Genomic DNA, 26,653 nt, shown 5'->3' with positions numbered 1-26,653 from the left:
ATAATTATGCATATCCTACAAAAGATATTTTGGCTTGTGTGTATTCTAATCCAGCATAATTTTATTTATATCCAGTGTTCATACTTTTTACTAATCTAGTATATTTCCGTCCGCAAAACTTGAAATCATAGGCAGTAGTTGTTATTGGTGTTTGGGAGAAGGATGCATATTTCAGTATTTTCAGCCAAAAATGCAAGTTAATATTCTTTGAATTTGATATTTTTACCTCGGACTCTTGAGATTTGCTTCTTATAGGTAAACTTCTAGTTAGTAGTTTTTATTGATGTGCCAAACCATGATCATTCTGAACAATTTATTTTCTCATAAATGGTGATGTATCATTGAAGTATCTTTATTTTGTCTGTTTTGTGTTTGCAATACTTAAAAATACCTATTTATTTGTTTCTTGTCTTTTAAATAGGTGCCAACGATACTAAATTCCCTACAGAGAAGTGTACAGGCAGTTTTGGTAGGAAAAATTCAAATTCAGGACTGGTTTAGCAATGGCATTAAGAAAGCAGCTTTAATGCATAAGTGGCCATTAAAAGAAATATCTGTTGATGAAGATGATCAATGTCTACTTCAGAATGATGGATTTTTTCTTTATCTGTTATGCAAGGATGGATTATATAAAATCGGCTCTGGATACAGTGGAACAGTTAGGGTAATGTGATTCTTTATAGTTTTTAATTATAGTAGAAGTTATGTGCATCCTGAATTGTGTTTTGTTTTCAGCTTCATTTTTAGAGTACTATTTAATTTTGTTGTAATAATACTTCTTTGAAAATCATGATAGAAACATAAGAATTAAATGTCATGCATTTGTGTTGTTTTTCATTGATTATTAATTATGAAACTGTTGATGGGCTAATTTTTTTGTTACATTGCAGGGCCATATATATAATTCTACATCTCGCATCAGAAACAGAAAAGAAAAAAAGTCTTGGTTAGGGTATGCTCAGGTAAGAGAATATCCACAATAAACCAAGCTTTTCTTTCCTGTCTTTTAGAACATGTGGCTTGTACTTATTTGATCGGTAAATAATGTCACTTCTGTTTAAACAGATACAGTGTATTTTTAATAATATGGCTAATAACAGTGTCACAGTGTAATATAAAGAACATTGGCTTAGAATTCCTAAGAGGTTTACTTTTAGTCCTGGCCCTGATCCTTATTAGCTGTGTGACTTTGGACAACTCAGTTAACTTATTGGATCCTCTGTTATTTAGCTATAAAATGGGCATTAAAAAGTCTTCTGTTGGAATTCTTATTTAAGTGGACCTCTAGATAAAAATCAGAGATCACAATTACCATTAGCAAATATGAATTGGGACTGTATCTGTGTGACCTGAGTCCAAATTAGAGATTCTTACCACTAGACCCTTTGTTAAGTCTAAATCAGTACCATCTGGGAAATAGTGTATGGTGTGCCCAGTGAACAGCTTCCTGTATGGGGGATCATGCAGAGTATCACCAGAGAGGAAAGAGCAAGGCCTGTGTTACTTTCTTACTGCTGCGATCTCATCACCTAACATGGCCAAATGGGTGTCAGCAGTCAAGATACCTTACTGTACCTCCCTCCCATGGAGAGAAGCAGGTGAAGGACAAAGGGCCAGAGGATTTGTTTGCATTCTGTCCCTTCCTTAGAGATAAAGTCCAAGGTCCCTTGTGGGAGGATATAGAATAAATATATCCCTACATACCTATATTGCCCAGCTCACAGCTTATTGTCATCATCAGATGATAAAAGATATTTGAAAGCATTTTGAAAATTAAAGAAATGATTGTTATATGAAAAATAATTCTGTATTAATTATTGGGGAGATTTTGAAATTAAATTATGTGTCAAATTAATTACTCAGTGATTGTTTCTTAAAATTTAACCTGGTTCAAAACATCTCATCAAATTTTTATTTGCCACTATAGTATTTTATGTAAGAAATAAGGATGTAGAAAATTATTCAGTGGCATATCATTCCATCTAAAACCATTATCCTATTCATTTCTAAATATTAACCAAAATATCTTAGCTATTTTTCCTTAAAATATTTGTTAAAGTAACAGTGATCATTTCTCTTCTTACTTGGCAAGTGATAAAATAATATGAACAAAATGTCTATACTGTCCTGGGTGGTATATCTAATGTATGGATCTGAGAATGTAATAGGTTAAATTGATACCCAGTAGTGTACAGTTCTTCTCTTACTAAAGCATACCCATGTTTATATTTTTAATCTTAAATCTGGTTTACACATCAATATTGACATACTCCCATACCTCATAAAACTACACAGACCTATATGACTACTTTTTCTGATAAGTAGCTAATGAAAAAATATTTTAACACATAACACAGCAAAATTTTTTGTTGTACACAGGGTTATTTATTGTATAGAGATGTGAATAACCACAGCATGACAGCCATAAGAATAAGCCCTGAAACACTGGAACAAGATGGTACAGTAATGTTACCAGGTATGTTATTCAATTAGTCATTTGTTTTCTTCACAGGTGATTTTAAGAGACATACATGTTAGGCCATTTGGACATATAAAAAGTGATTAGCCAGGAATAGTGCTTGCTTACAAATAGGCTGAAAAAAATCTTGACATACAAAACATTTTATAGTCTATATAAAGTTAATGCATGTGAGGAAAAGAGACATCAGCAATATAGTATAAAGTGTTTTAATATTTGTTTTCAAATCACTGACCATCTGCAGCCTGATCCCCTACCCTCACCCCAACAAGATAGTTTCAGCTGCGAAATTAGCGGGGATGAGGTTACTTTGTTGCTCCTAATAAAAGGATGACTCTGGCTCTCCTGTAACTTGGTATGAAGGACCCTCTATTAATTTTTATTTTTTGCTTTAACAACGTTGCACTTTAGGTTTTTCTCTTTATGTTAAAGGGTTTCCAGACACATTTTAAATGGATCAGGAATTTTTTTTAATGCCATCATTTATACTTCTTAATACTATTCTGGTAAGGCACTTTGGATACAATTCATTTTGCTTTAATTTTGAGGTTGCAAATACGTATTTATCACTTAAATGACTGTATTTATCATTTAAATCATTGTCTAAATTCTGGGGTAGTGGTTCTTAAATTTTGTAGAACACTGGGCAAATGCATAATACATTATCCATTATAAGGTCTTTGAATTTGCGTATACCTTTAATGCATAATGAAAGAGTTTGCTTATATTAAAATCTTAAATGTTTAGTGTATCTATCAATAATCTTATGGAAAGCAGAAATATTACTTCTAAGCATTTGACCATCTGAAAATGATTGAGAATTACTTCTGGAGAATACATTGGGGAAGATAATTGCTCCCAAGCTGCTTTTTTAATTTTTCAAAATATTCTTACAACTTCATCAAATATTTATTCAAATGATGCTATGCATCTATATATCCAAAGTAGTATACATGACACTGTGTTAAGGTAAATGCCACATTTCATGTGTGTTTCACAAAAAAAGCTACTTTAGAAAAACAGATAATTTATTAAGGCCATTTTATAAATAACTGTCTTTTCAGATGTACCTACAGGCTTTTTGTTTTGTTTTGTTTCATTTTTTTCTCTTTTAAATCACAAGTCCTGGACAAACCATGTCTCTGTTGATGGTGATGATAATGATAATTTTAAAATAATTACATGCATCCCTATATATATGTGTATATCTGTATATACACACGTACATATATACATACTTATATTAAAAATAATCACATTTATTGTATAAGTATCATATAAGAAAAAAAAATTAAAAGCAATTGTAACCCCACTTCCCATGTAACTTCCCCACTGTTAGCATATTGGTAAATGTCCTGTCTTTTTTCTATGTGTGAATGGACAGTGTTGTAAAAAAGAGGTCATGTGCTACCTAATGCTTTTGAACCTATCCTTTTCACTTAATATTCTGAATATATTTCCAGGCCATTAATTAGTCTTTCACAATATCATTTTAATGTTACAAAATAAATTTCATTAATTAATGTATTGGAATGGAAGTTCCTTCCAATTTTTTACCATATAAATTACACTGTAATGAGCATCCCTGTCACACTTTGTGCATGTTACTTTAGAATAACGTCCTGGAAGAAAAATTCTTAAATACACTATCCCCCCCCAACAGATGAATATTAATATAAAGAATTTACTTCTTTATACACTGATCAATTAATAAAGACTGTGAGAATATCATTTGAAAATGGCCTACCTATAGCTGTTTTATTTATTCCAGTGTAATAATAACTTGCTAATGTGTTTGTTCAGTTTAAATCACTCTACATCATTTAACATATGAAATGCAACTTTTAATAGTACAAGTGTGGCTTTCTGTGTTTTATAATACACACCATATCCAAGATGAAGAATGAACCAAACTTTGGGAGGACAGTCCTGTGCCGTGTATCTTCCTAATTGGCAGATGTTGCCTGATATTTTCCTGAAGATACTGTCTTAAAACGTTACATGCTGGATAAAGAAAGGATAAGAAGATCTTTTTGAAGTCATGCAGCAGGAAGACCTGCCCTCGAGCCTGAGGAAGCCTATCATCATTTTTCCATTTCTTTGACCTGGACTGCAGTTTCTTCAATAGCAATTTTTCCCCCTACCTAGGGGCAACTTGATAGTTTTCACATCGAGAAGAAGCAGAAATAAATTGTCAGGTTCATAGATGATAATGAATATGCCATATTTAAAATTGACATAATCTGGTAATTCCTTGAGCTTCATGTGCTAACCAGTCTTGGATTCTAACTTATAAATAAGTTATTTTCAACCTAGCATTGATGATCTTAGAACACTTTTTTTCTGTTGTCATTTTAGCCTTCATATGTTGGCATATCTTTTTTATTGTACCCTTATGTCATTTACTGTCTGTGTCTGGTGACAGATTGCCTCAGATCATGAGAATTTTTGTCAATCTTCTTGCGCCGCTTCACTCCTCACCCCTGCATTTATCTGAAATTATAATGAGTTTTTCTTCTTTGCTTTTTAGTTTAAAATCTTACTGCTTAGAGCTTGAGAAGCATCTTTCTTGCGCCTCTTTGTATTCTGTACAGTGGACTAGGAACTCTTTCTTTCGATTTCTCCTCTCTTTGATTACCAAGTCTCTTGGGCTACCAGTGGGCCTTGTCTCCCAGTTTCTATTTCCAGTTTGTGATCACTGAATTCTCTATTTGGTAAGGGTCTGCCTGTGTTTTGCATATTTATAATAAGGAAGTATGCTAGTATGAAGCTCCTGGGCAAAGATATGGAGTAATCCAGCTTATTTGGGTGGGCTCCATTACTGCATTCCAAAACCAGAATGTTATGTTTTGTTGATTCAGGTGCAAATAGAATTGAAATATTTTTTTGTATTGTAATTAATGGAGAGATTCATCCTAGTTCTCTGTAGTTATTTTGGGAGGTGTGTGTGCTCTTATACTTGCTTGCTGAACATTTGTTTTTCCAAAAGGATACAGTTTATACTTAGATGTTGATTTTGCTTGTAGTTTCATGTTATTTAGTAGCAATCACTAACACATGTCCCCGTTGTCCTTCTGTAATACTGGTATCCCTTGTTACAGTGGCACTTGTGCATTATTTTGAACAGAGTATATATGCACTGTTCCACAGAGATTCATACAGTATTGACAAAACACATTATTCCAGCCAAAATATGTGAGTGCTTTCAGACAAAGGAAATACATAAGCTTAGATGTGTGTGTTGTATGAAGTAGACGACCATTTAAAAATGTATAGCATGCTTTGGGGTTTCTAGCTGGCTCGGTCAGTAGAGCATGTGACTGTTGATATCGGGGTCCTGAGTTCAAGCCCTATGTTGGGCATTGAGCTTACTTAAAATACACACACACACAGACACACACACAAATGTATAGCTTGCCAAATGCTAAAAATGCTGGGAATGAGTATTAAACTTCTAAGTAGAAACTGTAAAACCAGTTCTGTTTAATAAAGCAAGGGATATCTGTAGTTGGTTACCATAGACCTCAAATGCAGAAGCTTTTAGGTCTATCTGTATTTTTCTGTGACACTAATGACTGTGATGTATGTCTGAGGGTAGAGTGTTGCCTATATCGCATGTGATTGTGTTGAAATGATTATAACCAACATTGTAGTTTGTTCATCATGGTGCATGTTTATTATCAGACTATACCTAATACTAATTCATTTTGAAATTAGGTGGGCTTTCAGGTCCTTGATTATGGAAGATTTATAAGCGTAAGCATAAAATGTAATAAGTAATAATAGTTGAATTTTTTAGTTTCTGCTAATTTGTAATTCTTTATTAAAAAGCACAGTATCCCTTTAAGTTTAAGTTTATCTTTATTGCGTGGAGAACTCTCATTCTGACTTCAGCAGAGGAATAAAATCATTTTGTGACCTGTTTATTAATATTGTAATATAATTACTTTTTCCTCTTTTTGTACAGATTGCCACACTGAAGGTCAAAATATTTTATTTACTGATGGAGAATATATTAATCAGATAGCTGCTTCAAGAGATGTAAGTACTCTGAATTATGAATAGTTGGTATAAATGGAATCCCTTTTTCATAAAGTATTTGATCTTAATTAGACAATAGAAAGCCTTGAAAGACTGATTTGTAAACATACTACTCTGAATGTTTTCTTTCTTGTAGGATGGCTTTGTTGTCAGAATATTTGCTACAAGCACTGAACCTGTGCTACAACAAGAATTACAACTTAAACTGGCCAGAAAATGTTTACATGCCTGTGGTATCTCACTATTTGACCTGGAAAAGGACTTGCATATTATAAGTAAGATAGCCAAAAAGCCTTTCTCCCATACTTAAATTTTCAGATTCTTTATTCTTTTGAGAATTAATATTGTGTTTTGAGCAATAGTATTTTGGTGGTTATTTTGCTGTTACTATAAAGCAACTTATGAATTAATATGTGTAAGTGGTTAGAAAATAAGACCGTTAAACAGAGTGTGCTATATGAACACCATTTTAAGGAAGTGACTAATAATTTTCCCTTCTTCATTTTGAATAGAGCAAATGAAAATAAACTTAATCTGATAAGAATTATAGATGACATTTAGGGACATCATTACTTTTAATGTTCTATCTTTATTCAGTTATTTAAAATTTTGAAAACTTGTATTAAAAATATTACTACATTGGGGCACCTGGGTGGCTCAGTGGGTAAAGCCTCTGCCTTCAGCTCAGGTCATGATCTCAGAGTTCTGGGATCGAGCCTCACATTGGGCTCTCTGCTTGGCGGGGAGCCTGCTTCCCCCTCTCTCTCTGCCTGCCTCTCTGCCTACTTGTGATCTCTCTGTCAAATAAATAAAATCTTTAAAAAAATTACTACATTAGTAAACATAGTTCTCTCATTGAAACCTTTGTTATTTGAATAGATTTTCAACATAGCCATAGAATGATCTCATAGATTGTGAAAATGGTAATTGGCTTAATAAACTGATTACTAATCTTTCATTTAGATAAAGAAATAGAGACAACCACAGAGTATTTCTGTCTTAGTATATGTACTCTTGCAGTGTCCTAGTAGTAATTAGGATCCTTAGTTCCCAGGAGGCTCTCAATTTTGGTTTGCCATGCTGTTCCAGGTGTAATGGTGCTATTTTTAAGTTGTGGGATTCTTTGTAAGACCCGCTTTTTTGACTATTATCTCATTAAATTTAATAAACTTGACATGAGTGGTTTACTTTGCATATTTTATTTAATTATGTTGTGTTTTTGTAATTCTTTATGGAAAAATACTAAATTGAAATTACAGTTTTAAAATTTAAAAAGCCCGTAAACTAATTAGTAGTTTGTGTAAATAGACAGTTGTAAAATATGTCCTATATAATTATTTACTCATAGTTTTTCAATTTGAAAATTTGCAAAGGGTCTTTCTGCATATGTATTCAAATTCATGAAGTAGCTACATGAAATGTTCTTCTGTAGAAAAACATGCAACAAAGAATCTGATATACCTTAATTCAAATATCTGCATGGTATTGTTCAAGTCCAAATGAACCTGCCTGGACTAATTTCACCAAGCTTCATATTTCTTCATTTGTAAACCAGGCAGTATGGTTGTAAGGATCATACAGGTTAAGGTTCATGCACTCTATAATGCCTGACACCTAATAATGCTCAATTAAAATTGCTTCAATCATTCATTCGTTCATTCAAGGAATATTACTGACATGGGTTTAAAATTTTTTTATGTTTGAAAAATTAACTTGGCACTAGTTTGAAAAAAATTAAAAAGCTTATTGTAATTTTATTTTTCCTTGGAGTGTAGTGTATAGTTAATTTTTTTTTTAAGTCAGGCATATGACATTTTGTCATCCTTGTTTTTTCTTTTAATTGAAGTATAGTTGACACATTGTTACATTAGTTTCAGGTGTGGAACATAATGATTCAACACGTATTGTTATCTTGTTGTTGAATGGTATTGAGTTGACTTTTTAATCACTCAAAATAGTGCAAAATTATGATTTACATTATTCCTGTTTAAAGTATAGTAGTATTTATCAGTCTTGTATTATCAGGTACAGGATTTGATGAGGAGTCAGCAATACTTGGTGCAGGACGAGAGTTTGCACTAATGAAAACAGCAAGTGGAAAGGTAAATTACTCTTTAGGATCAAAAATGAACATTCTCTGCTTTATGAGATAGTCAAATTGGTATAATCAGTTGATTAGTTTACCTAGTTCACATGTTTAAACATAATATTTAAAATTTTGATTTTAAATTGTTATTTTAATATGAAATTTTATTCATGTTGAAATAGCATGAAGAAAATTATGACTATAAGAATGTAAAACTTTATAAACTTTTTATAAAATGTTACATTTTTACAAATGTTTATTTTAATTATGGAGCTCTTTAATTTTTTGAGTTGGGATGAATTCATATTTTGAGTCCATTTTGATTGAGCACATTTATTGCAAATTTCTGTAAATGTGCAGAAATATAGAGACTACAAGTTGGGGGAAGGAACAAGTTTAATTAAGTCACAGATTGTTGAGGTCAATCTATAGAGATATAAGTTTGTTTATCTAATAGATGTAAGGTTAAAGTAATGTAATTAAAAGAATTTAGAAAATTAAAATTACTAGGCAATTATGGTATATTTGTATGTAGGGTTTTTTACATTGGGAAAAATGTTGAGAATTTTATCAGGTTCTTCCTGTTGTGAGATTGGAGTATATTTGTGAGGTATATTTATTCGTATATATTCAGGAGATTTACAATGAAAGATTTTAGGCATCCTGAGTAGATACGAAAAAGCTATTAAGAACTGGATCTTCGGGGAAAATATGTATATTTCTCTTCTGCTGATCTCACAGAAGTTTAGTAGTATATAAACAGTTTGGTTTCAGGTTATTTTTGTTTTTTGTAAGATACGGAAGCTTTTTTTTTCCTCATATGAAATATGGTACACTACTCCAAAAAGCACTGTAATTCTCTCTCTCTCTTTTTATATATATATATATACAAGATATATTATACTGGCAAGTACCAGAGTCTTGGAATCAAGCAAGGTGGTCCTTCAGCAGGAAAATGGGTTGAGTTACCAATTACAAAATCTCCAAAGATTGTACACTTTTCAGTTGGACACGATGGCTCTCATGCCCTTTTAGTTGCAGAAGATGGAAGCATATTCTTTACAGGATCTGCTAGTAAAGGAGAAGATGGAGAGTCAAGTAAGTTGACTGATCAACTGGACATTCAGTAAAAATATTGTGGAATTTATTAACATGAGGTATATCAATTTCAATAGCACTAACCTCTCCAAATTAATAGAGGATTTTACATTGGGGCATAATCAACTAATTATGTGGTGGTGTGGTATTCATTAAAGAGCTGTAAGTGCTGATTTCGTTCTAGAGTTCATCTTTAATTAAAAAACTGATGATGCTTTATGGATACACTGCTGTTCATCTGTTTTGTTCATTAGTGTTATTTTAAAAAGCTTATTTATTACAGTATATTATTTTAGGAAATTTTATAAGGAATTTTATAAGGAATATATATTTCAGAATGCAGTAAACCTCATGTAACCTGTGTAATAGTATTCGTACGGATCACTATTCTTTTTATAATTTGTCTGTAATGAAATCATTCCTAAGCAGTGAAAACAATTTTGTCTCTGATCTTTCCTATACTTTTGTTCAATTTTTCCTCAAAGTGTCATTTTTCTCTTTTTGTAACTTCTCATATACTTTATGTGTTTTAGAACAGTGGAATAGTATCTTATGAGGATTAGGTTTGAAGTCAACATCTAATGTAAAAATCATGTGTAAATAAAAGTTACCTGGAAAAAAATCCTTACAAAGTGTATGGCCATATTTGAGAAACTGCCAGGTTTTTCTTCTAGCATTTGGAGGACATTGTTCTTTCTTTGAGCACCAGGTAGTGTAGTTACCATATACATGAATATGGCTCATGTTATATGAAAAAATATAAGGGTATTTTTAAGTCCCAGAATTGTGCCCAGCACAGTAAAATGTTTTTACTCTGAAAGGCATCAAGAACTAGGACTGACTGAAGGAACAGAAGATTGATATTTCCCATCTTTTACTCAATTCAGGGTTTTTGAGAGCAGAGGCTACTTACATCATCATCCACATTTAAATTTATTTACTCCTTCTCCATATATATACATTTCCCCTTCTTACACAATTTCATTGACTGGGTGTAACTGCTTAAATATGTGTTGAATGGACGAGGATCTGATTTTGCTTTCTGGGATCCAGCCAGCATAAGAATACATGTGAGGTAGAGTTTGAAAGAAAATCATATATATGATAATGGAATAGTTTTAATAATGTAAATAGCCAGTCTAGAGATTGGACTCCCCAGAAGCCAGAAGTTTGGTAGGCAGTTGTAAAATTCTCATTGGAAATTTCAGTGTGTAACAAAGAAAAGGATCTTACAGTGATAGCCTAAGTATTAATTAACCAGATGAAGCTTGCAGGTTGACTCATTTTAATTGACATATTGGGAAGCCCAGGCCTTTGTGAAAATAAATAAATAAAGTGTATCATAAGTGCATGTATTTTGGGCTTTTTAATATAAACCATTGTTTTTATTTATGCGTAGATGCCTTAATTTTATTTGTTCTGTGTTGTTTTTTAAGCTAAGAGCAGACGGCAATCAAAACCCTATAAACCTAAAAAGATAATTAAGATGGAAGGAAAGATTGTGGTGTATACAGCCTGTAATAATGGAAGTAGTTCTGTTATTTCTAAAGATGGAGAGCTGTACATGTTTGGGAAAGATGCCATTTACTCTGACAGTTCAAGTAAGTTCAACTTAAACACATTTCATTTATGCAAAGGAAGTCCAATACTAGACATTATATATTGGAAAGATAGGTGTAGAAAATTAACAGTTGTAGCATGCTTTCTCTAAATTTTTCACATTTCTTTCCAAACACAGTATTTTGTGATTCCTTCCTGTCATTGCTGGGAACAGTGTCACCGGTTTCATGCAGAGCTAATCCCAGAGCATGGCTAGTACAACTCTACCTTAGCTATTACTTTGTCTGGAAAGCTTTCCCTAGACTCATTCAGATGCTCATGTGACATGCTCTTTGTGTACCCTTGGGAAATGATTTTCATAACATAACTGATTTATAATTGATGAATTATCCATGTCCCCCATTAGATAGTTAGGGAGACCCTCTGTCTTATTTACTATCGTATCCCTGGTTCCCAACACAGTATCTTATACATGGGTCCTAAGAATTACTTGTTAAGCAACTCTGTGACTGATAAACAAATGTGTAGTGAGTAGATGTGTGGGATAGGACTAGCCAAATAAAGACTTTTATATTTATAAGCTCTACTCTCAAAAACTTGTTATATTTGGTTACTAGATTTTCTTTCTAGCTCTTAAGAATGAGTATGATTGTGACAGGATTGGTAGGATTTTATATTTGGTAAATATGTAAAGCCTGTGAATTTCTTTGTGAAAAGGAAAACAGAATTAATGAAATTTCTGGTTGGAAGTTTAAGTGATAGTCTCATTGCTGGGGAAATGACATATGTTGCACAGTTCTAGCGATTAAGTTGAACTGTACTCAGGTGATGTGAATTAGCTTAATGTAATATTTAGATCCTCAGTTGGCCTTAGCTGTCAATCAGAATTTGGGAGTGGGCTCGTGTATCGTTTAAAAATAATGTTCAGTGTAGCTGTTGCTTGCTAAGATCCTGTTAGCACTGAAAAAAACTTGTGCATTTATTCAGTATATACTTATTGAGAACTGACTGTGTGTCACAGCTGGGTGGACAAGGCAGATGTGGTCCCTCTCTTTTTGAGGATCTGAGAGATAATTGGGCGTGTTACAGCTTACATATTAGTGAGGTGTGGTTTAATGGTTATGGATATAGGCACAGATCCCAGCACTGCCACTTTTTAGTTGGCTAATAACTGGTTTACATTCCTTAACTTTTCAAAGATTACTTTCATTTTTTTTTCCATCTTCAAAGGGAGCTAAAGATATGGTTCATATGGTTGTTATAAGATTATAGGAGATAATGCGTATGAAATGCTTAGCACAGAGCCTGACACATGTAAGGGCCTAAGACATGTCAGCTAGTACTGTCAATAATAATAAATAATATTGCTAAATATACATATCCTTTTCAAGCATGCTAAGTGCTAAAAATGGGAGTTTTTAAGCTAAAAAGACTGAAGTAATCTAAGGGGAAGAGAAGGTCACCTTAGGAAAGTAATATCTGAGAAAAAAGATGTGGAATTATTTTCCCAAAGTGTAATACAAGAATTATATTATTTATAATTTAAATAAAACAAATACTTTAACAGTTTCTTTGAGAAGTCTTTATTTTAGTATATATTGGAAATACTCAATCTTTGAATTTTACTGTTGTTGTTACTTGATGAGATTAAAATGCTTGGTCAGTTTAAAATTGGTTCAAAAATATTAAGATTGTATGGGTGGCACTTGGTTATGGCAAATAGAATGAAAGTAGCATGTGAATAGTGAGGAACTGGCAAAACTAGTTAGCTGTTGGATTGTGGAAGAAAGCACCTATAGGTTAAAAATGATTGAAAAATGCTACTTTGGGACATCTCACAGGTTTCTACAGAAACAATGTTGTTTCAGTATACTCCAGCAAGTGTTTTATTGTGTTTTCAATCCTTTTTATTTTTTTAAATTTTAATTAACATATTATGTATTACTAATTTCATAGGTAGAGTTTAGTGATTCATCAGTCTTATATAATACCCAGCGCTGGTTACATCACATGCCCTCCTTCATTCCTTTTTAAGGCAAATCAAAACAGATAAAGTACATGATTTATAGGCTCCTTTGTGCTTGGACCAGGAAAGTTTGAGAACTAGTGACCCTTCTGAAAATTGTTGAGAGTTTTGACATTTAAAGCAGACATTCAGGAGAAGCAGGCTTGAGCCAATGGCCACAGTAAAAATTTGTCCCAAGTCTGGATGATGATGTTTTAAGATTTTGGAACTTCATTACAAACTTACAAAATAAATTTACTGATACCCTACCAGTCTTTTGGCCACTTATTTCTCATTTTGGTGGGTTATTTTATCCCAGAAATAAATGTTCTGCGTTGAGGTGTCCTTGTACAACACTGATAATTTACTGGACTCAGAAATGTTTTATTGTTGTTCCTTACCAAATCTGTATCTTTCCTATAGGTTTGGTAACAGATTTGAAGGGCCATTTTGTAACTCAAGTAGCTATGGGGAAAGCTCATACTTGTGTTTTAATGAAGAATGGAGAAGTTTGGACATTTGGTGTGAATAATAAAGGACAGTGTGGACGAGACACTGGTGCCATGAACCAAGGAGGGAAAGGTAGGTGTTGGACATGTAGATATAAAATTTTGTGTCATCTTTTCATAAGTTTTTTAGAACAGAAATCTTACTCTTTTCAAAACAAGTGGCTCTTTAATTTCATACTTATAAAATAGGAAAACCATTGAATTTCTTATTTATTTGACATTATATCACTGAAACAATTGAATATACTTTAGGCTTTTAATTTTTGAGGACATGAACTTGAGTGTTCTACTTGCTTTTTTTTCTTTTAAAGTTTATTTATTTAAGTAATCTCTGTACCCAACATGGGGCTCAAATTCACGACCCCAAGATACAGAGTCACATGCTCTTCCGACTGAGCCAGCCAGGCACCCCAATTTTTTAAAATTTTATATAAAGTATGGTAACACCTTTTTGATTTAGCATTTTGAGTGACCTAAATTATTCTAGAAAAATGCATTTTTCAAACTCTTCATTATTAGTTCCTTTTACACCACACATTTTCAGTTTTAACCATTTTTGACAGCAGCCTTTCTGGGAGATATTATCTTCCTGTTTAATAGCACGGGCTACCTGTAATTAGTTCCTGACAACTAAAAATGATTCTTAGGAATACTTGGCCCTTTACCAAGAGCTGAATTATAGATGCATCTTACTCACCATATGCTTTGCCCTAATACTCAAGCTTTCGACAGGAAGAAGTGTTTATCCTTTGTCATGTTTGTGTGCTTAAAATTTGTCTATGTTAGTATATATAAATCTAAATGATTCCTGTTAACTGCTGTGTAAAAAACCATACCACTAACATGGCACCATTTATCCATTCTTCTGCTGATTGATGAGTTTATTTCCAATTTTTCACTCTTATCAATAATTTAAAACAACCTTTATCCTGGCAAACATGTGTGAGTATAATTTAGTATACTAGTTATACATGTATAATTTCTGGTGTTGTAGATTTCAGCTTTACTAAATTTTTCTTAGAAGAGGTTGTATCTTTGATTTTCCACATCATCCAGGATATAGTATCAATACTCAGATTTTTGTCAGTTTAATGATTATGACGTTGTATAGTTCATTATAATTTTTTATTTGTCATATTGAAGTAAAACATACATGTGGCCAAATACACATAGCATAAGTGTAGATCTTGGCGAATTTTCACAAGCTGAACACTTTCCCGTAATTGGCACCTACTTCAAGAAATAGTATATTAGCGGCACCCCAGGAAGCCCCTTTATGTTCCTCTCCAGTTACTACCTTCCTCTCATTAACACCATAAATTAGTTTTACTTATTTTTGTACTGTATATATATATATATAGAATTATGTCACATGATTATATCTAGTTTCTTTTCACTCAACTTGACAAGATTCATTTATATTGTTACAGGTATTTATAGATTATTTTTTCTCATTGTTGTATAGTAATTAATTGTGTGAATATACCACAGTTTTTCAATCTTTTCAAGTGTTATGGCATTTGAGTAGTTTCTAGTTTCAGTTATTAGAAATAGAGTTGCTTTGAACATTTCTAGTGAATGTGGGTGAAAATTTGTATGCTTTTCTTTTGGGCATATAACTAGGAGTAGAAAGGCTGGGTCCCTCATCTTTCTTTTAATTTGCATTCCTTGACTATTAGGAGAATGTTAGACCATCCTTTCAAACTTCTTGGTTTTCTTGCCTTCTTATTGGTTTGTAGGAATTTTTGGTATGTTGTATGTGTTATGCATATCTTTGACTAACTGGCTTATCTTTTACATTTACTTATAGTTTCATTTGTGTATGTAATTTCTAAATTTTGGTGACAAGTTTTTCATTTTTCTTTATAATAATTTTTGCCAATTGCTAGTAGAGAGAGGATGTTCTAGAGGGGTGGGACTCATGGCTTAGAGAATGGTTGGGAGACACTCTGGTCTGGAGAATGACAGTTTGGCAGTAAGGATGGAAATGAGAGACTAAAATCAACAAAAGTTAAAAGTATGGTTTGCAGAAAGTAACAGCTTAGAGGTATTCCTGCCTTCCCTCTTTTTGCAGAAAGGAAATGAGAGCACTTATTTGTGGTTCCCATATTAAATTTTGTTTTTGTTGCTCTTATATTTTAAGCATTCCTTTGTATATTCACTTAGATTAGTGTATGTTATATCGTTTTATCAGGCTTTTAGACATGGGAGTAATCAACATAAAAATTATAAATTGATCTGTAAAATAGGGTTTGGAGTTGAGAATATGGCAACAGCAATGGATGAAGACCTGGAAGAAGAACTAGATGAAAAAGATGAGAAGTCCATGATGTGCCCTCCAGGCATGCATAAATGGAAGCTGGAACAGTGCATGGTGTGTACTGTCTGTGGAGACTGTACAGGTTATGGAGCCAGTTGTGTCAGTAGTGGGCGTCCAGACAGAGTCCCTGGAGGGTAAGAGCATGATTAATACTGAAGAAATAAAATATTAGTGGAAAATGTGCACAACACATTTGTGTTCAAAATTATTCCAGAGAGTATTCTACTTTGTTGTTTCTTGAGGGCATATTGGCATATACATGTAATTCTAATAATTGTTTTCTGTTACAATAATTTCTAATTTAGTGTCAGTTTTACTTAAGTTGCTGTTCTCTCATTTGATTCATTTAAACCATTATTTAAAAACAAGTCATAGGGCCCCTAGGTGGCTCAGTCAGTTAAGCATCTGCCTTGGGCTCAGGTCATGATCCCAGGATCCTGGGATCGAGTCCTACATCGGGCTCCCTGTTCAGTGGGGAGCCTGCTTCTCCCTCCCGCTTGTGATCTCTCTCTAAAATAAATGCCAAATATCTATTCTTTTTTGTTGAACATTAATCTTTTCTGGATGGAATTATCAAATATCATATGAAACAATTAAGGATATATAATTTTCTTTTAAATTAAATTTATGTTCACGATTTTGGGTGTTCTAGGAACTGTCACTTCTAAAGTTACATTATACTTGTTTATATTTATCCTCTTTTGCTTTTGTTGGACCTGTTTTTTCCTGCTTGGGGTCCCATGTTATCATTATTTTAAACTTTGTATGTGAGTTTGGCAGAATCAGAATGCAGGTTTTCCGCTAGAATGTTGGGAAGAATTTTATACTTGGCCTAACATATGAAAATAAATCATACATAACAGGCCTTTTCTTTTAGGCTAATGGAATATGATTTTTTAACAATAAGTTTTCTCTGAACTTAAGCAGTTGGTAAGTATCATAAATCAATTTTTGAATTCTCTGATCCTTCCTAAAATTATTATTCTTTATGTGCTTTTCCCCCAGAGATCTACTATCAGTTTTCAATAATTATTTATAACTTAAACCTGCAGACCTAAATGGACAGTACCTAACCAAATACAGTGATTTCTTTATTAAAGAGGCAAAAATGAATGAATGAATTAAATTAACATAAGAAAGACTATATGCCAGGATACTCTGCACTATTAAAAATGACTTCAATTATTGTAGAATTGTGGCTGTATATCTTAGAATAAATTTAGATGCCACATTATCTTTAAACTGTGCATAGATAATGTAATAGGCCCATTAGTTTGTCAGTTTTTACTCCTGTAGTTAATGATCATCCAAATTGTCAATAGTGCTTGCATTTTAAACCCAGGAGTTTCACAGGGCACCTAGCTGTGTCTTTCAAAACTGCTGCCAGGGGGATCCTTTCTCTGGTACCACCACAAATCTGGATAACCACAGGCTCAGCAAAGCTGTCTGAAGGTTTTCAATTCCAATCTAGCAATAACATTAAAGCTGTGACTTCTGTCTACATCTGTGTAATAGATGATTAAAAAGTTAGTTGTTCACTGACCCTGTAGGCAACTTCTGGAGTGTTCATGTTCTCTTTATGTTGTAATCCAGTGTCATACACTTGTTCACAACTGATAGGAACAGGACAAAGAAGAGGAAAAGGACCATGTAATTAATTGGACACAGTGAAAGGAGAGAATGAGAGATGATGGCATATAAAGGAGGGAGAGAAAAGGAGACATAACATATGAAACTAGCAAGCTGAGCTCACTTACTGATGGCTGTACACACCTTCCTTAAGTTAGCTGGTGGAGAACAGTGTTTGTTTGGTAACTGCCCAACCCACCCAGACCATTTAATAGTAAGCAGCTGGTGCTTTACGAATTGTGGTAGCTTTTAAAATATTTGCTGATAGTGGTTTTGAGGATGGCAGAATCCATTTGTATTTTCTGTTGGAATATACCAGTTATACCTATGAGGAACTTAATATAAAACTCTTGTTTTTAGTTATTTCATCTGTACATACCTAGTCAGTTCTTTAAAACTGCCACATCCTGATCTGAAGGGGTGATTTCATTGCTGACTCATATAACTTAACTTCGGAAATCCTGAAAAGACATTAATAGAAAAGAGTTTTAAGGAAAGAGTAGAAGGATTTCAGTTAATTATTTTTATTTTTTAAGGATCTGTGGTTGTGGTTCCGGAGAATCTGGCTGTGCCGTGTGTGGTTGTTGCAAGGCTTGTGCAAGAGAGTTGGATGGTCAGGAGGCAAGACAAAGAGGAATTCTTGATGCAGTGAAGGAGATGATACCTTTAGATCTTCTCTTAGGTAATGTGATGGATTGTACTACGCATCTTGTCCTCAACTCAGTAATTTATATTGGTATGTGCTTAAAAAATTAATAGTTACCTATGCAACACTGCTTATATGGTAACTGACAGTATGTCAGTAATTAAAGGATAAGGCTCTTTTTCTCTTTTTGCTAAGATTCTTTGAGTAGAAATAATTTGTGTTTTCATCAGTGTTTTGTTAGATTTTACTTTCTTGAATTTCATATGGTTCTTTCATATCTATTATTGTATCTATCTATATATGTTTTTTTTTGTGTTTCTTTGTGGTTTTTTTTTTTGATCAATCATCTAGCTGTCCCAGTACCTGGGGTTAACATTGAAGAACACCTTCAGTTACGACAAGAAGAAAAACGACAACGTGTAATCAGGAGACACAGATTAGAGGAAGGAAGAGGTAAGATGTAGCTGCAGAGGAAAAGTATATGAAAGTCCATTTTCTTACCCTGTACTGAGACCACTGAAAGTTTACACAATAGGCTGACTTGGTAAGACATTGCAATTAAAATTAGTAAGATTATAGTAACCTATGAAAGTCAAGTGAAAATATTCAGGGTATTTACATTTGTGCTATTAACATAGATTTAATTCAATATGATGTTTATGGAGTAAGTCAAGCATATTAAGAATTGTGTCATCTGCCAAGCATCAAAAACTATTAGCAATGGCAACTTTAAAAAATAATATATGAATTCTAAGAACTGGTCTTTCTCCCAGATTTTGGACTCATGATTGTTATTTAACCCTAAACAACAAAAGTTTAATATAGTATTTTAATTTCTGTTTTCTTAGTCATCTATGATCATTTCCATTTGAGCATGGTCCCAGCATTCTTCTTTCAGTCCAGTGCATAATTATGTTTTTATATGTCTTTTTTTTCCCCCAAAAAAAGCTTATTCTGGTTATGTACAAGAAGGGTAAGTTGGGAGAGTTTTGCAGGTTTTAATTGCAAAGATAGGTGTATTGTTTCTCTTTTTCTCATTGTTTATGACCATTTCTGAGCCTGAAAATACATTTCACTGTAGTTATAAGTAGATAGTAAAATATAGATATTTTAATATACATCCAATAACAGATAAATAGAAATATTACTAAAACTGTGGTTGCCCAGTAGAATCTCTTTTTTGTAGGATTAAGACAGGTGGTTAAAGAGATCTGTGATTTTATTCCTCTGCCAGGCAAAATCTTGATTGGAAATACTGATACTGTTTATTTTAAATGCTTGTTAGAAATGACATGAGATTTGGTGTATGAAATAAAATCTATTACCCATTTAGCCACCATTACAAATTTTTTCTAGGCACTTTTTTTTAACATAGAATGGAGTAAGTCATAAAATATATAGCGTGTATGGTAAATTCTATTTTTATTAAACTTAAGTTGTAGAACATGCTTGGAACTTGGAGACTGTTCTTTCTAGGATCTGATAAACAATCTGATTAATTGATATAAGAATGTTTGCTGTTACCTTGGCTATGTTTACATAAAATTATCACTTTTAAAATTGATTTATTTTAATGAGAATGTAGATATTGTCATTATTTACATTATATAAATATGGGGAAAATTGCATATTAAATGTTTTATAGAAAATAGGGTAAAATTTAAGTTCTACGTCTTTATGACATTTGGTAATTGAGTGACAATTTCTTTTATTCAAATAATATGATTTGTTAAAGGATGATTATCAGTGCGTCTTTTTACTACCTGTTTTTTCTTTTTTGGGAAATACTGGGTTGAATCATATGCATTGACCTACAGAAACCAGCAATTTCTTATGTTGCAACCAAAGTATAGCAAATCTTTATGATGATGTGTAATTGCTCGCTCTGTGTGTTGTATTAGTTTTTTTCTCCCTCTGTAAAAAAGCTTTTCTTCTCTAGCTGTAGTATATTTCTGCATATCAGAAGTAAAAGAACATTGGTTATCCATTAGTTCAACGAAATTTTGTGATTGCAGAATATTCTTTTGCCATTTATTTTAAAATGTGTCATAGACCTTGGGGCGCCTGGGTGGCTCAGTGGGTTAAGCCGCTGCCTTCGGCTCAGGTCATGATCTCAGGGTCCTGGGATTGAGCCCCGCATCGGGCTCTCTGCTCAGCAGGGAGCCTGCTTCCTCCTCTCTATCTGCCTGCCTCTCTGCCTACTTGTGATCTCTGTCTGTCAAATAAATAAATAAAATCTTTAAAAAAAAAAATGTGTCATAGACCTTAAAAACATAAACTCTAGCCTTTCAGAGGTTTTAAAAACTCTATCATTTAAATATTTACAGAGATTTTATTACTGTATTTGATCTTATAAACACAGACTTATGTTCTAGGCAATTGGTGTATATTTTCTGACAAGTCCATTTCATCCTATGTCCTCAATATATAAAAAGACTTCTTTAGATTATTGGTGCATAGAAATTTTGTCTTTTTATTTTTTGGTTAAGCTCTTTCTCATACATTTTTTTAATTTTTGTTAAAACACAGTATTTAGTAAAATATGCAGTAAATATCTTTTCTTAATGGCTTAGGATCTTCATTATGGGCCTGAATTATGGCATTCGTTACCTAACATGGTACTGAAATTTGTGCATATTAGAACCATGCCCTTGCTTTGTACAACCTCCATGGTTACTATGGTATCATACAGTGAGGACACTTTACAGTATGCATGTGTTTCATTTAACACAGTGCAATGCAAAGAGAACCCTGTTTATATATTTTATTTTGTAAAAATACTTTTAAATAAGAATTTTAACTGTGTACCCATTTTTAAAAGTCAGACTACAGACTCTTAATCAATGACTTTAGGAAATTCTTATACCATATTAAATAATTGAAAACCAGTATGGTGATATGACACTTCTATGATATTATCTTTATATTCTTCCCCAGCACTCCATTACCAGCAGTTTTATAAGAAAACAAAATAAAATGTGCACAAAGATATATCCACACTTGCATAGGGGAAAAACCAGAAAGGTAGATACCAAAATGTTAGTAGTAACTTTTCCTGAAAAGTGAGTTTAGATGTGATTTTTATTTTGTTCTTTACAGTGTGTTTTCTAAATAATCTCCAATGTGTGTATTACTTTATAAACAAAATAAGAGTTATGTTTTTAAAACTTAAGCTGTTGTTTCTTAAAAAAATAAAGACTAGTTCTAAGATGTTTATACTTTACCTTTGCTTTTTAAAAAATATTTTTATTTTAATTGGATGGAGGAATGCCTTTCAAGTTCTGTGCTTTTCATTATGTTAGAACGGTGGTTCTCCAAGTAGTCTCAAAGGGACTAGCGTCACTGAGCACTTGTTAGAGTTGCCTGTTCTCAGGCTCCACCTCAGACCCACTGAGTCAAAAATTCAGGGAGCAGAGCCCAGCAAACTGTGTTTGAACAAGTCTAGGTAATTCTGTTGGTGCTAAAGCATAAGAACTCCTATTCCCGGGCAGTGATGTTCATAGTTGCTTCCATGCATCTTCTACAGCAGAATACCAGGCCTGCGTCCGAATGTCTGCATTTTGCTAAAGAGCTAGAGAGAATTGTTTGTCTTGTTTTGCCTTAATGAGGAAGACAAAACAAAGTAAAATAAATTTTTAGTATTCCAACTGCCACACATACCTATATATTTTTTTCTTAGCCTTTTGGTATTTTTTAGTTGCTAACTGCTTAGTGATAAGTTAATATTTGTACTCATTAATAATTGGCTTTTACCTATGTTGAAATTTCTGAACTTCAAGATTAGATTATATCAAATTATTTAACTTGATTTATCTGTCTCATTCTATTTATTAAGTTTGTGTTATTTCAAAGTTGATCAGGATTTTAGGACCTGGTTCTTGTATTAAAGCTTTGCTCAGCCTCAGGACTATTGATGTAATTTAGTTGCTGCTGTTTGTGACACAGTCTTACAGAATGGAATGTGCTATTGAAATCTGAAAGAACATTGTTATTACTGTACTTTTATTAATTTGGAACTTAGTCTTTAAATTTTTTATATTATTCTTTTAGTATAATTTTTTTTCTTAAATGTATATTCTTAGTTACCAGTGTATTCATTTACGCATTTTATTTCAGTGACATTTGTGATAAGTTTTAGCTGTTTAGGTTATACAGGGTTGATTGATATTTAAATGCTCTGACTCTTATATTAACTTTAATGGTGAAATGCTTGTTCAGTGAAATTTTTAAGTAGAACTCTCTTAACTCATCAGAAGAACTACTGGGTAATTGTATCAATGAATGATCTTAATCTTTGCATTCCTTCTCAGTGTTCTCTTGTAAGGAACACCAAGTTCAAATAATGTTGGCTACTTTTCCTTCTTTCTTTTCCCCGAATGTTATCAAACTTTGATAATTGGGAGCTGTAGATGGAGTGAGCTCATGTCTGACTTGCCTGGGAGTCCCGTTTGACATTGACTGTCCAGGCCCTTTTCCTCTCAGTAGTTTCACTTGGATATCATGTTTTGTGGATATCAAAGGTATATGGCATGACTGTTCAAAGCGTAGGTTCTGAAATTAGGCTTTGGTTCAGATCCTGGCTTCTTAACTTTTACTGGGGGTGTATGATTCTGGAATTTAACCACTCTGAACCTCCCTTTTCTTACCTTTAATGAGCAGTACATACAATGAGGATTACATACAATGTAATAAGATAACCACTGGTAGAATTTTGGTGTACCTTATTCCAGTTTTTTTCTGTGTATATTTTTTTGTTGAGTTTTCCTACATCATTTCACACTGTGATACATACTGGTGTCCTGTTTGTTTTTTTTTCCCCCTTGATATTCTATTAGAAAAAAATTTTTGGTGCTTTATTGCAGTGCCATTTTAAATTAATACAGGAATTTTTCACAAATCTTTTTCACAAATCTATCCTTTAACTTATTTCTTTTATTATTTTCTCTTTATTTTCTAACCAAGTTTTATACATTTCCAGGTAAATCACTGACAGTTTTGTTTTACATATTTGGTTAATGTGATAGTATATGCATTTTTATATCTTGCTTATATTTTTTCTCTTACCTTCCCATTCTTTCTGCCAAGCAAATGGAGTTTAGTCCAATGGGTATACTTCCATATACCATATATACATTTACTCCATTATAGTATATCTACACATGTATCTACTGTGCTGATATTCATGCATGTGTGAAAGTATAAGCAAATGTTTATTTACAAAAGTGGCATTGTATTATAGATACAATTCTTTGCAGCATCTTTTTCTCATTTTACAATCATGAACACACACTAAATTAGTAAATATGGATCTACTACATTCTATTTAAGAGCTATATAATAGTTTGTAATGTGGCTGTACTGCAGTTTTTTTTCAACCATTATTTTGTTGATGGACATTTAGGTTATTTTCAAGTTTTTGTTTTGTTTTGTTTTGTTTTTTTACAATAAATATTCTTTATTCCTTTTTTTTTTAAGATTTTATTTATTTATTTGACAGAGAGAGAAAGAGATCACAAGTAGGCAGAGAGGCAGGCAAAGGGGGAGGGAGAAGCAGACTCCCCACTGAGCAGAGAGCCTGATGCAGGGTTGGATACCAGGACCCCCTGAGACCATGACCTGAGCCGAAAGCAGAGGCTTACTTAACCCACTGAGCCACCCAGGTGCCCTTACAATAAATATTCTTAAACTTATATAGCCATATTGGAGTTTTTGTTTATATAGTAGAGTTTCCCAGAAATAGAATATCTGGGCCAGAGAGTTTTTATGTTTTAAATTTTAACAGATATTTCAAATTGTTTTTGAAATGTTACAGGAGTTCATCTTCTCAAGACTAATATCTGAAAGTGGTGTTTTCTTCTAGCATCAAATGCATTATTCCTCTTAATTAAAAAAATGATAAAATGTCATCTCATTGTTGATTTAAATAGTACAAAAGCACTTTCTGCATAAAAATCATACATAAAGATTTCTTGGGGCATCTGGGTGACTCAGTCGATTAAGCATCCGACTTTTGATTTCTACCCAGGTCATGATCTCAGGGTCCTGAGCTTGAGCCCTGCATCAGGCTAGCACTCTTGTGGGGAGCCTGCTTGAGAGTCTCTTTCCCTGTCCCTCTTCTGCCCCTCCCCCTGGTCATGTGCTCATACTCTCTCAAATAAATAAATAGATCTTAAAAAAAAATTCTCTACAGCCTCATATTCCCTATGCCCATTTTTTTTCTCCTATCTGTGAACCTTTGGAGTACTACTACCTCTTTAAGTCTTAGCTTATGTGGTATTTTCTGTTCTTGTACCTGAAACTTCCTACATTCCCATCCTTAAGGTTTGCTGGCTGCCCCTTCAGTGTGCTTAATTTTCTGATAGCACACAGTCATAATGGCTTATTGAGTTGTGTGTAAACTCACCCTCCATCCCCTCCCCACATTAGACTGCAAACTTCAGAAAGCAGAGACGGTGTCTTGTTTTTCCAAGATTTCCCAGGACCAAGGGTACTGCCTCAAATTGGTCAGTACTTAATATATTCTTGTTGACTAATTGAGAACATTTTATGGACGTCTCATTACCTCTACAGTAATGTTTCATGGTAGAAAAAGATTGTAATTGTCTGTTTTTCATATGTATCTGCAAACTCATTTCCCACCACTTTTTGCTTCATAACTCTGCACTCCATCCATTTCAGCGATGTGTGTTTTTAATGACTATACAATATTGTTTACCTCTGCTTGCTTTTATAAATCCTGTTTCTTTTGCCTGGAATGCCCTCTCTTTCCTTCCTTCTTTCTTGGCAGACTTTTTCTCATTCGTTCACCCCAGTTGATAGATCACTTTTCATCCTTCAGAATGTGTACAGATTTCCTTTATAACATTTATCACAACATACTGCAGTTCTTAGTTTTGTTATTTCTGTCTTCCCTAATGGACTAAATTCTAATGAGATCTGTGTCTTTGTCATAATATACATGATACCTGGTGTCTGTTACATTAAAGATAAAAAATGGCGAGTAAGTGAATGACTGAACTATGTTTATAAGAAAAATTATTGTAGTCCTTGGAACACAATTATTTTAGAACCTCATAGCCTGGTATTATAAGTGGTGAGTTAAAGTGAGCTCAGATGTATACTTCCTAGGCATGATTGCCTGTGGGCCTTCTAAATTTTGTACCAAGAGACTCTAAAGAGATTGAAGTTAGTAAGAAGCTAAATAACTATGAATATTATGGGTATAATATTTTTACGGGAAGAAACAGTATCCCAGGAAGACCATAGAAATCAGAAAAGAGTAATGTAACTTAATATTACTGTCATTTTGATATTTACAGTTCTTTGCAGTAGTTGGAAAGTATCACATGCTTTTTAGACTGGTTTATATTATTTGCTTTAGTAAATTAATTGAAAAATGTTATGTTGAAGAAATTAATTGAAAAATGTTATGTTTACCTTGAAAATAATTGCTACTGCATTACTAGGAAATAATATTTAATTTTTGTTAACTTTAAATTAACATATTTCTATCTGTAGTAATCATAGAATATATTATTCTTGGTTTTTCATAGAATTGGGGATGCCTGCATTTTTGCCTGCCTTTTTATTTATATCTCAAGACATAATTAAAATATATTTTTCCTACCAATTTTTAATATTTAATGAAGGGTACTTTGTTGAATTTGCATTTGTCAAATTTTATTATAGGATAGTATTTTGTTGATATTTATTTTGTTCCATTGTTAGAAAAATTAATTATAGCTGAAGAGGTGTAGAGAATCATGAAAACTGGCTTTAGTTAAAAATATTCAGTGCTGGGGCGCCTGGGTGGTTCAGTGGGTTAAAGCTCTGCCTTCGGCTCAGGTCATGATCCCAGGGTCCTGGGATCGAGCCCCACATTGGGCTTTCTGCTCAGCAGGGAGCCTGCTTCCTCCTCTCTCTCTCTGCCTGCCTCTCAGCCTACTTGTGATATCTCTCTGTCAAATAAATAAATAAAATCTTTAAAAAAATATATTCAGTGCTTATATACTGTCAGTTTCCTTTTCAAATACTGGTAACCTCAGAGTATTTTGAAATTTGTAGGCATTTTTGATGTTGCTCAAACTTAAGGAAAGTATAGTTCAATTCTATAAGAAAAGAACAGAAATTTTAAGATACAACTTAACAATTTTCCCTTTTTAAGCTAAAGGATAGTAGGGAAAAGCAAATTAAATTTTTATTGAGATTAATTTTGCTATTGATTTTTTTTCTTGAATATAAGTGGAAATAACTATAATCTATATGAATGTGCATTTGTAT

The 26,653-nt window shown here is 33.0% G+C and overlaps 1 protein-coding gene across 12 annotated transcripts in view; it reads left to right on the top strand.

The window, feature by feature from the left end:
- MYCBP2 (MYC binding protein 2) overlaps positions 1-26,653 on the top strand; it is a 259,246-nt gene that overhangs the window by 54,311 nt on the left and 178,282 nt on the right. For 11 of the 12 annotated variants that reach the window (XM_047720176.1, XM_047720180.1, XM_047720177.1 and 8 more), the window contains exons 6-17: positions 422-664; positions 891-962; positions 2,380-2,476; positions 6,447-6,520; positions 6,657-6,795; positions 8,546-8,622; positions 9,500-9,704; positions 11,141-11,305; positions 13,693-13,851; positions 16,028-16,232; positions 18,264-18,409; positions 18,725-18,826. In XM_047720176.1, coding sequence (XP_047576132.1) covers positions 422-664; positions 891-962; positions 2,380-2,476; positions 6,447-6,520; positions 6,657-6,795; positions 8,546-8,622; positions 9,500-9,704; positions 11,141-11,305; positions 13,693-13,851; positions 16,028-16,232; positions 18,264-18,409; positions 18,725-18,826 — 1,684 coding nt within the window. The remainder of the gene's footprint in view (positions 1-421; positions 665-890; positions 963-2,379; positions 2,477-6,446; positions 6,521-6,656; positions 6,796-8,545; positions 8,623-9,499; positions 9,705-11,140; positions 11,306-13,692; positions 13,852-16,027; positions 16,233-18,263; positions 18,410-18,724; positions 18,827-26,653) is intronic. The other variant, XM_047720174.1, reaches the window with a different exon arrangement.

Source organism: Lutra lutra, chromosome 3 (assembly GCF_902655055.1).
Source record: "Lutra lutra chromosome 3, mLutLut1.2, whole genome shotgun sequence".
Classification (NCBI taxonomy): Eukaryota; Metazoa; Chordata; class Mammalia; order Carnivora; family Mustelidae; genus Lutra; species Lutra lutra.
This window is presented reverse-complemented; position numbering and strand designations above follow the sequence as displayed.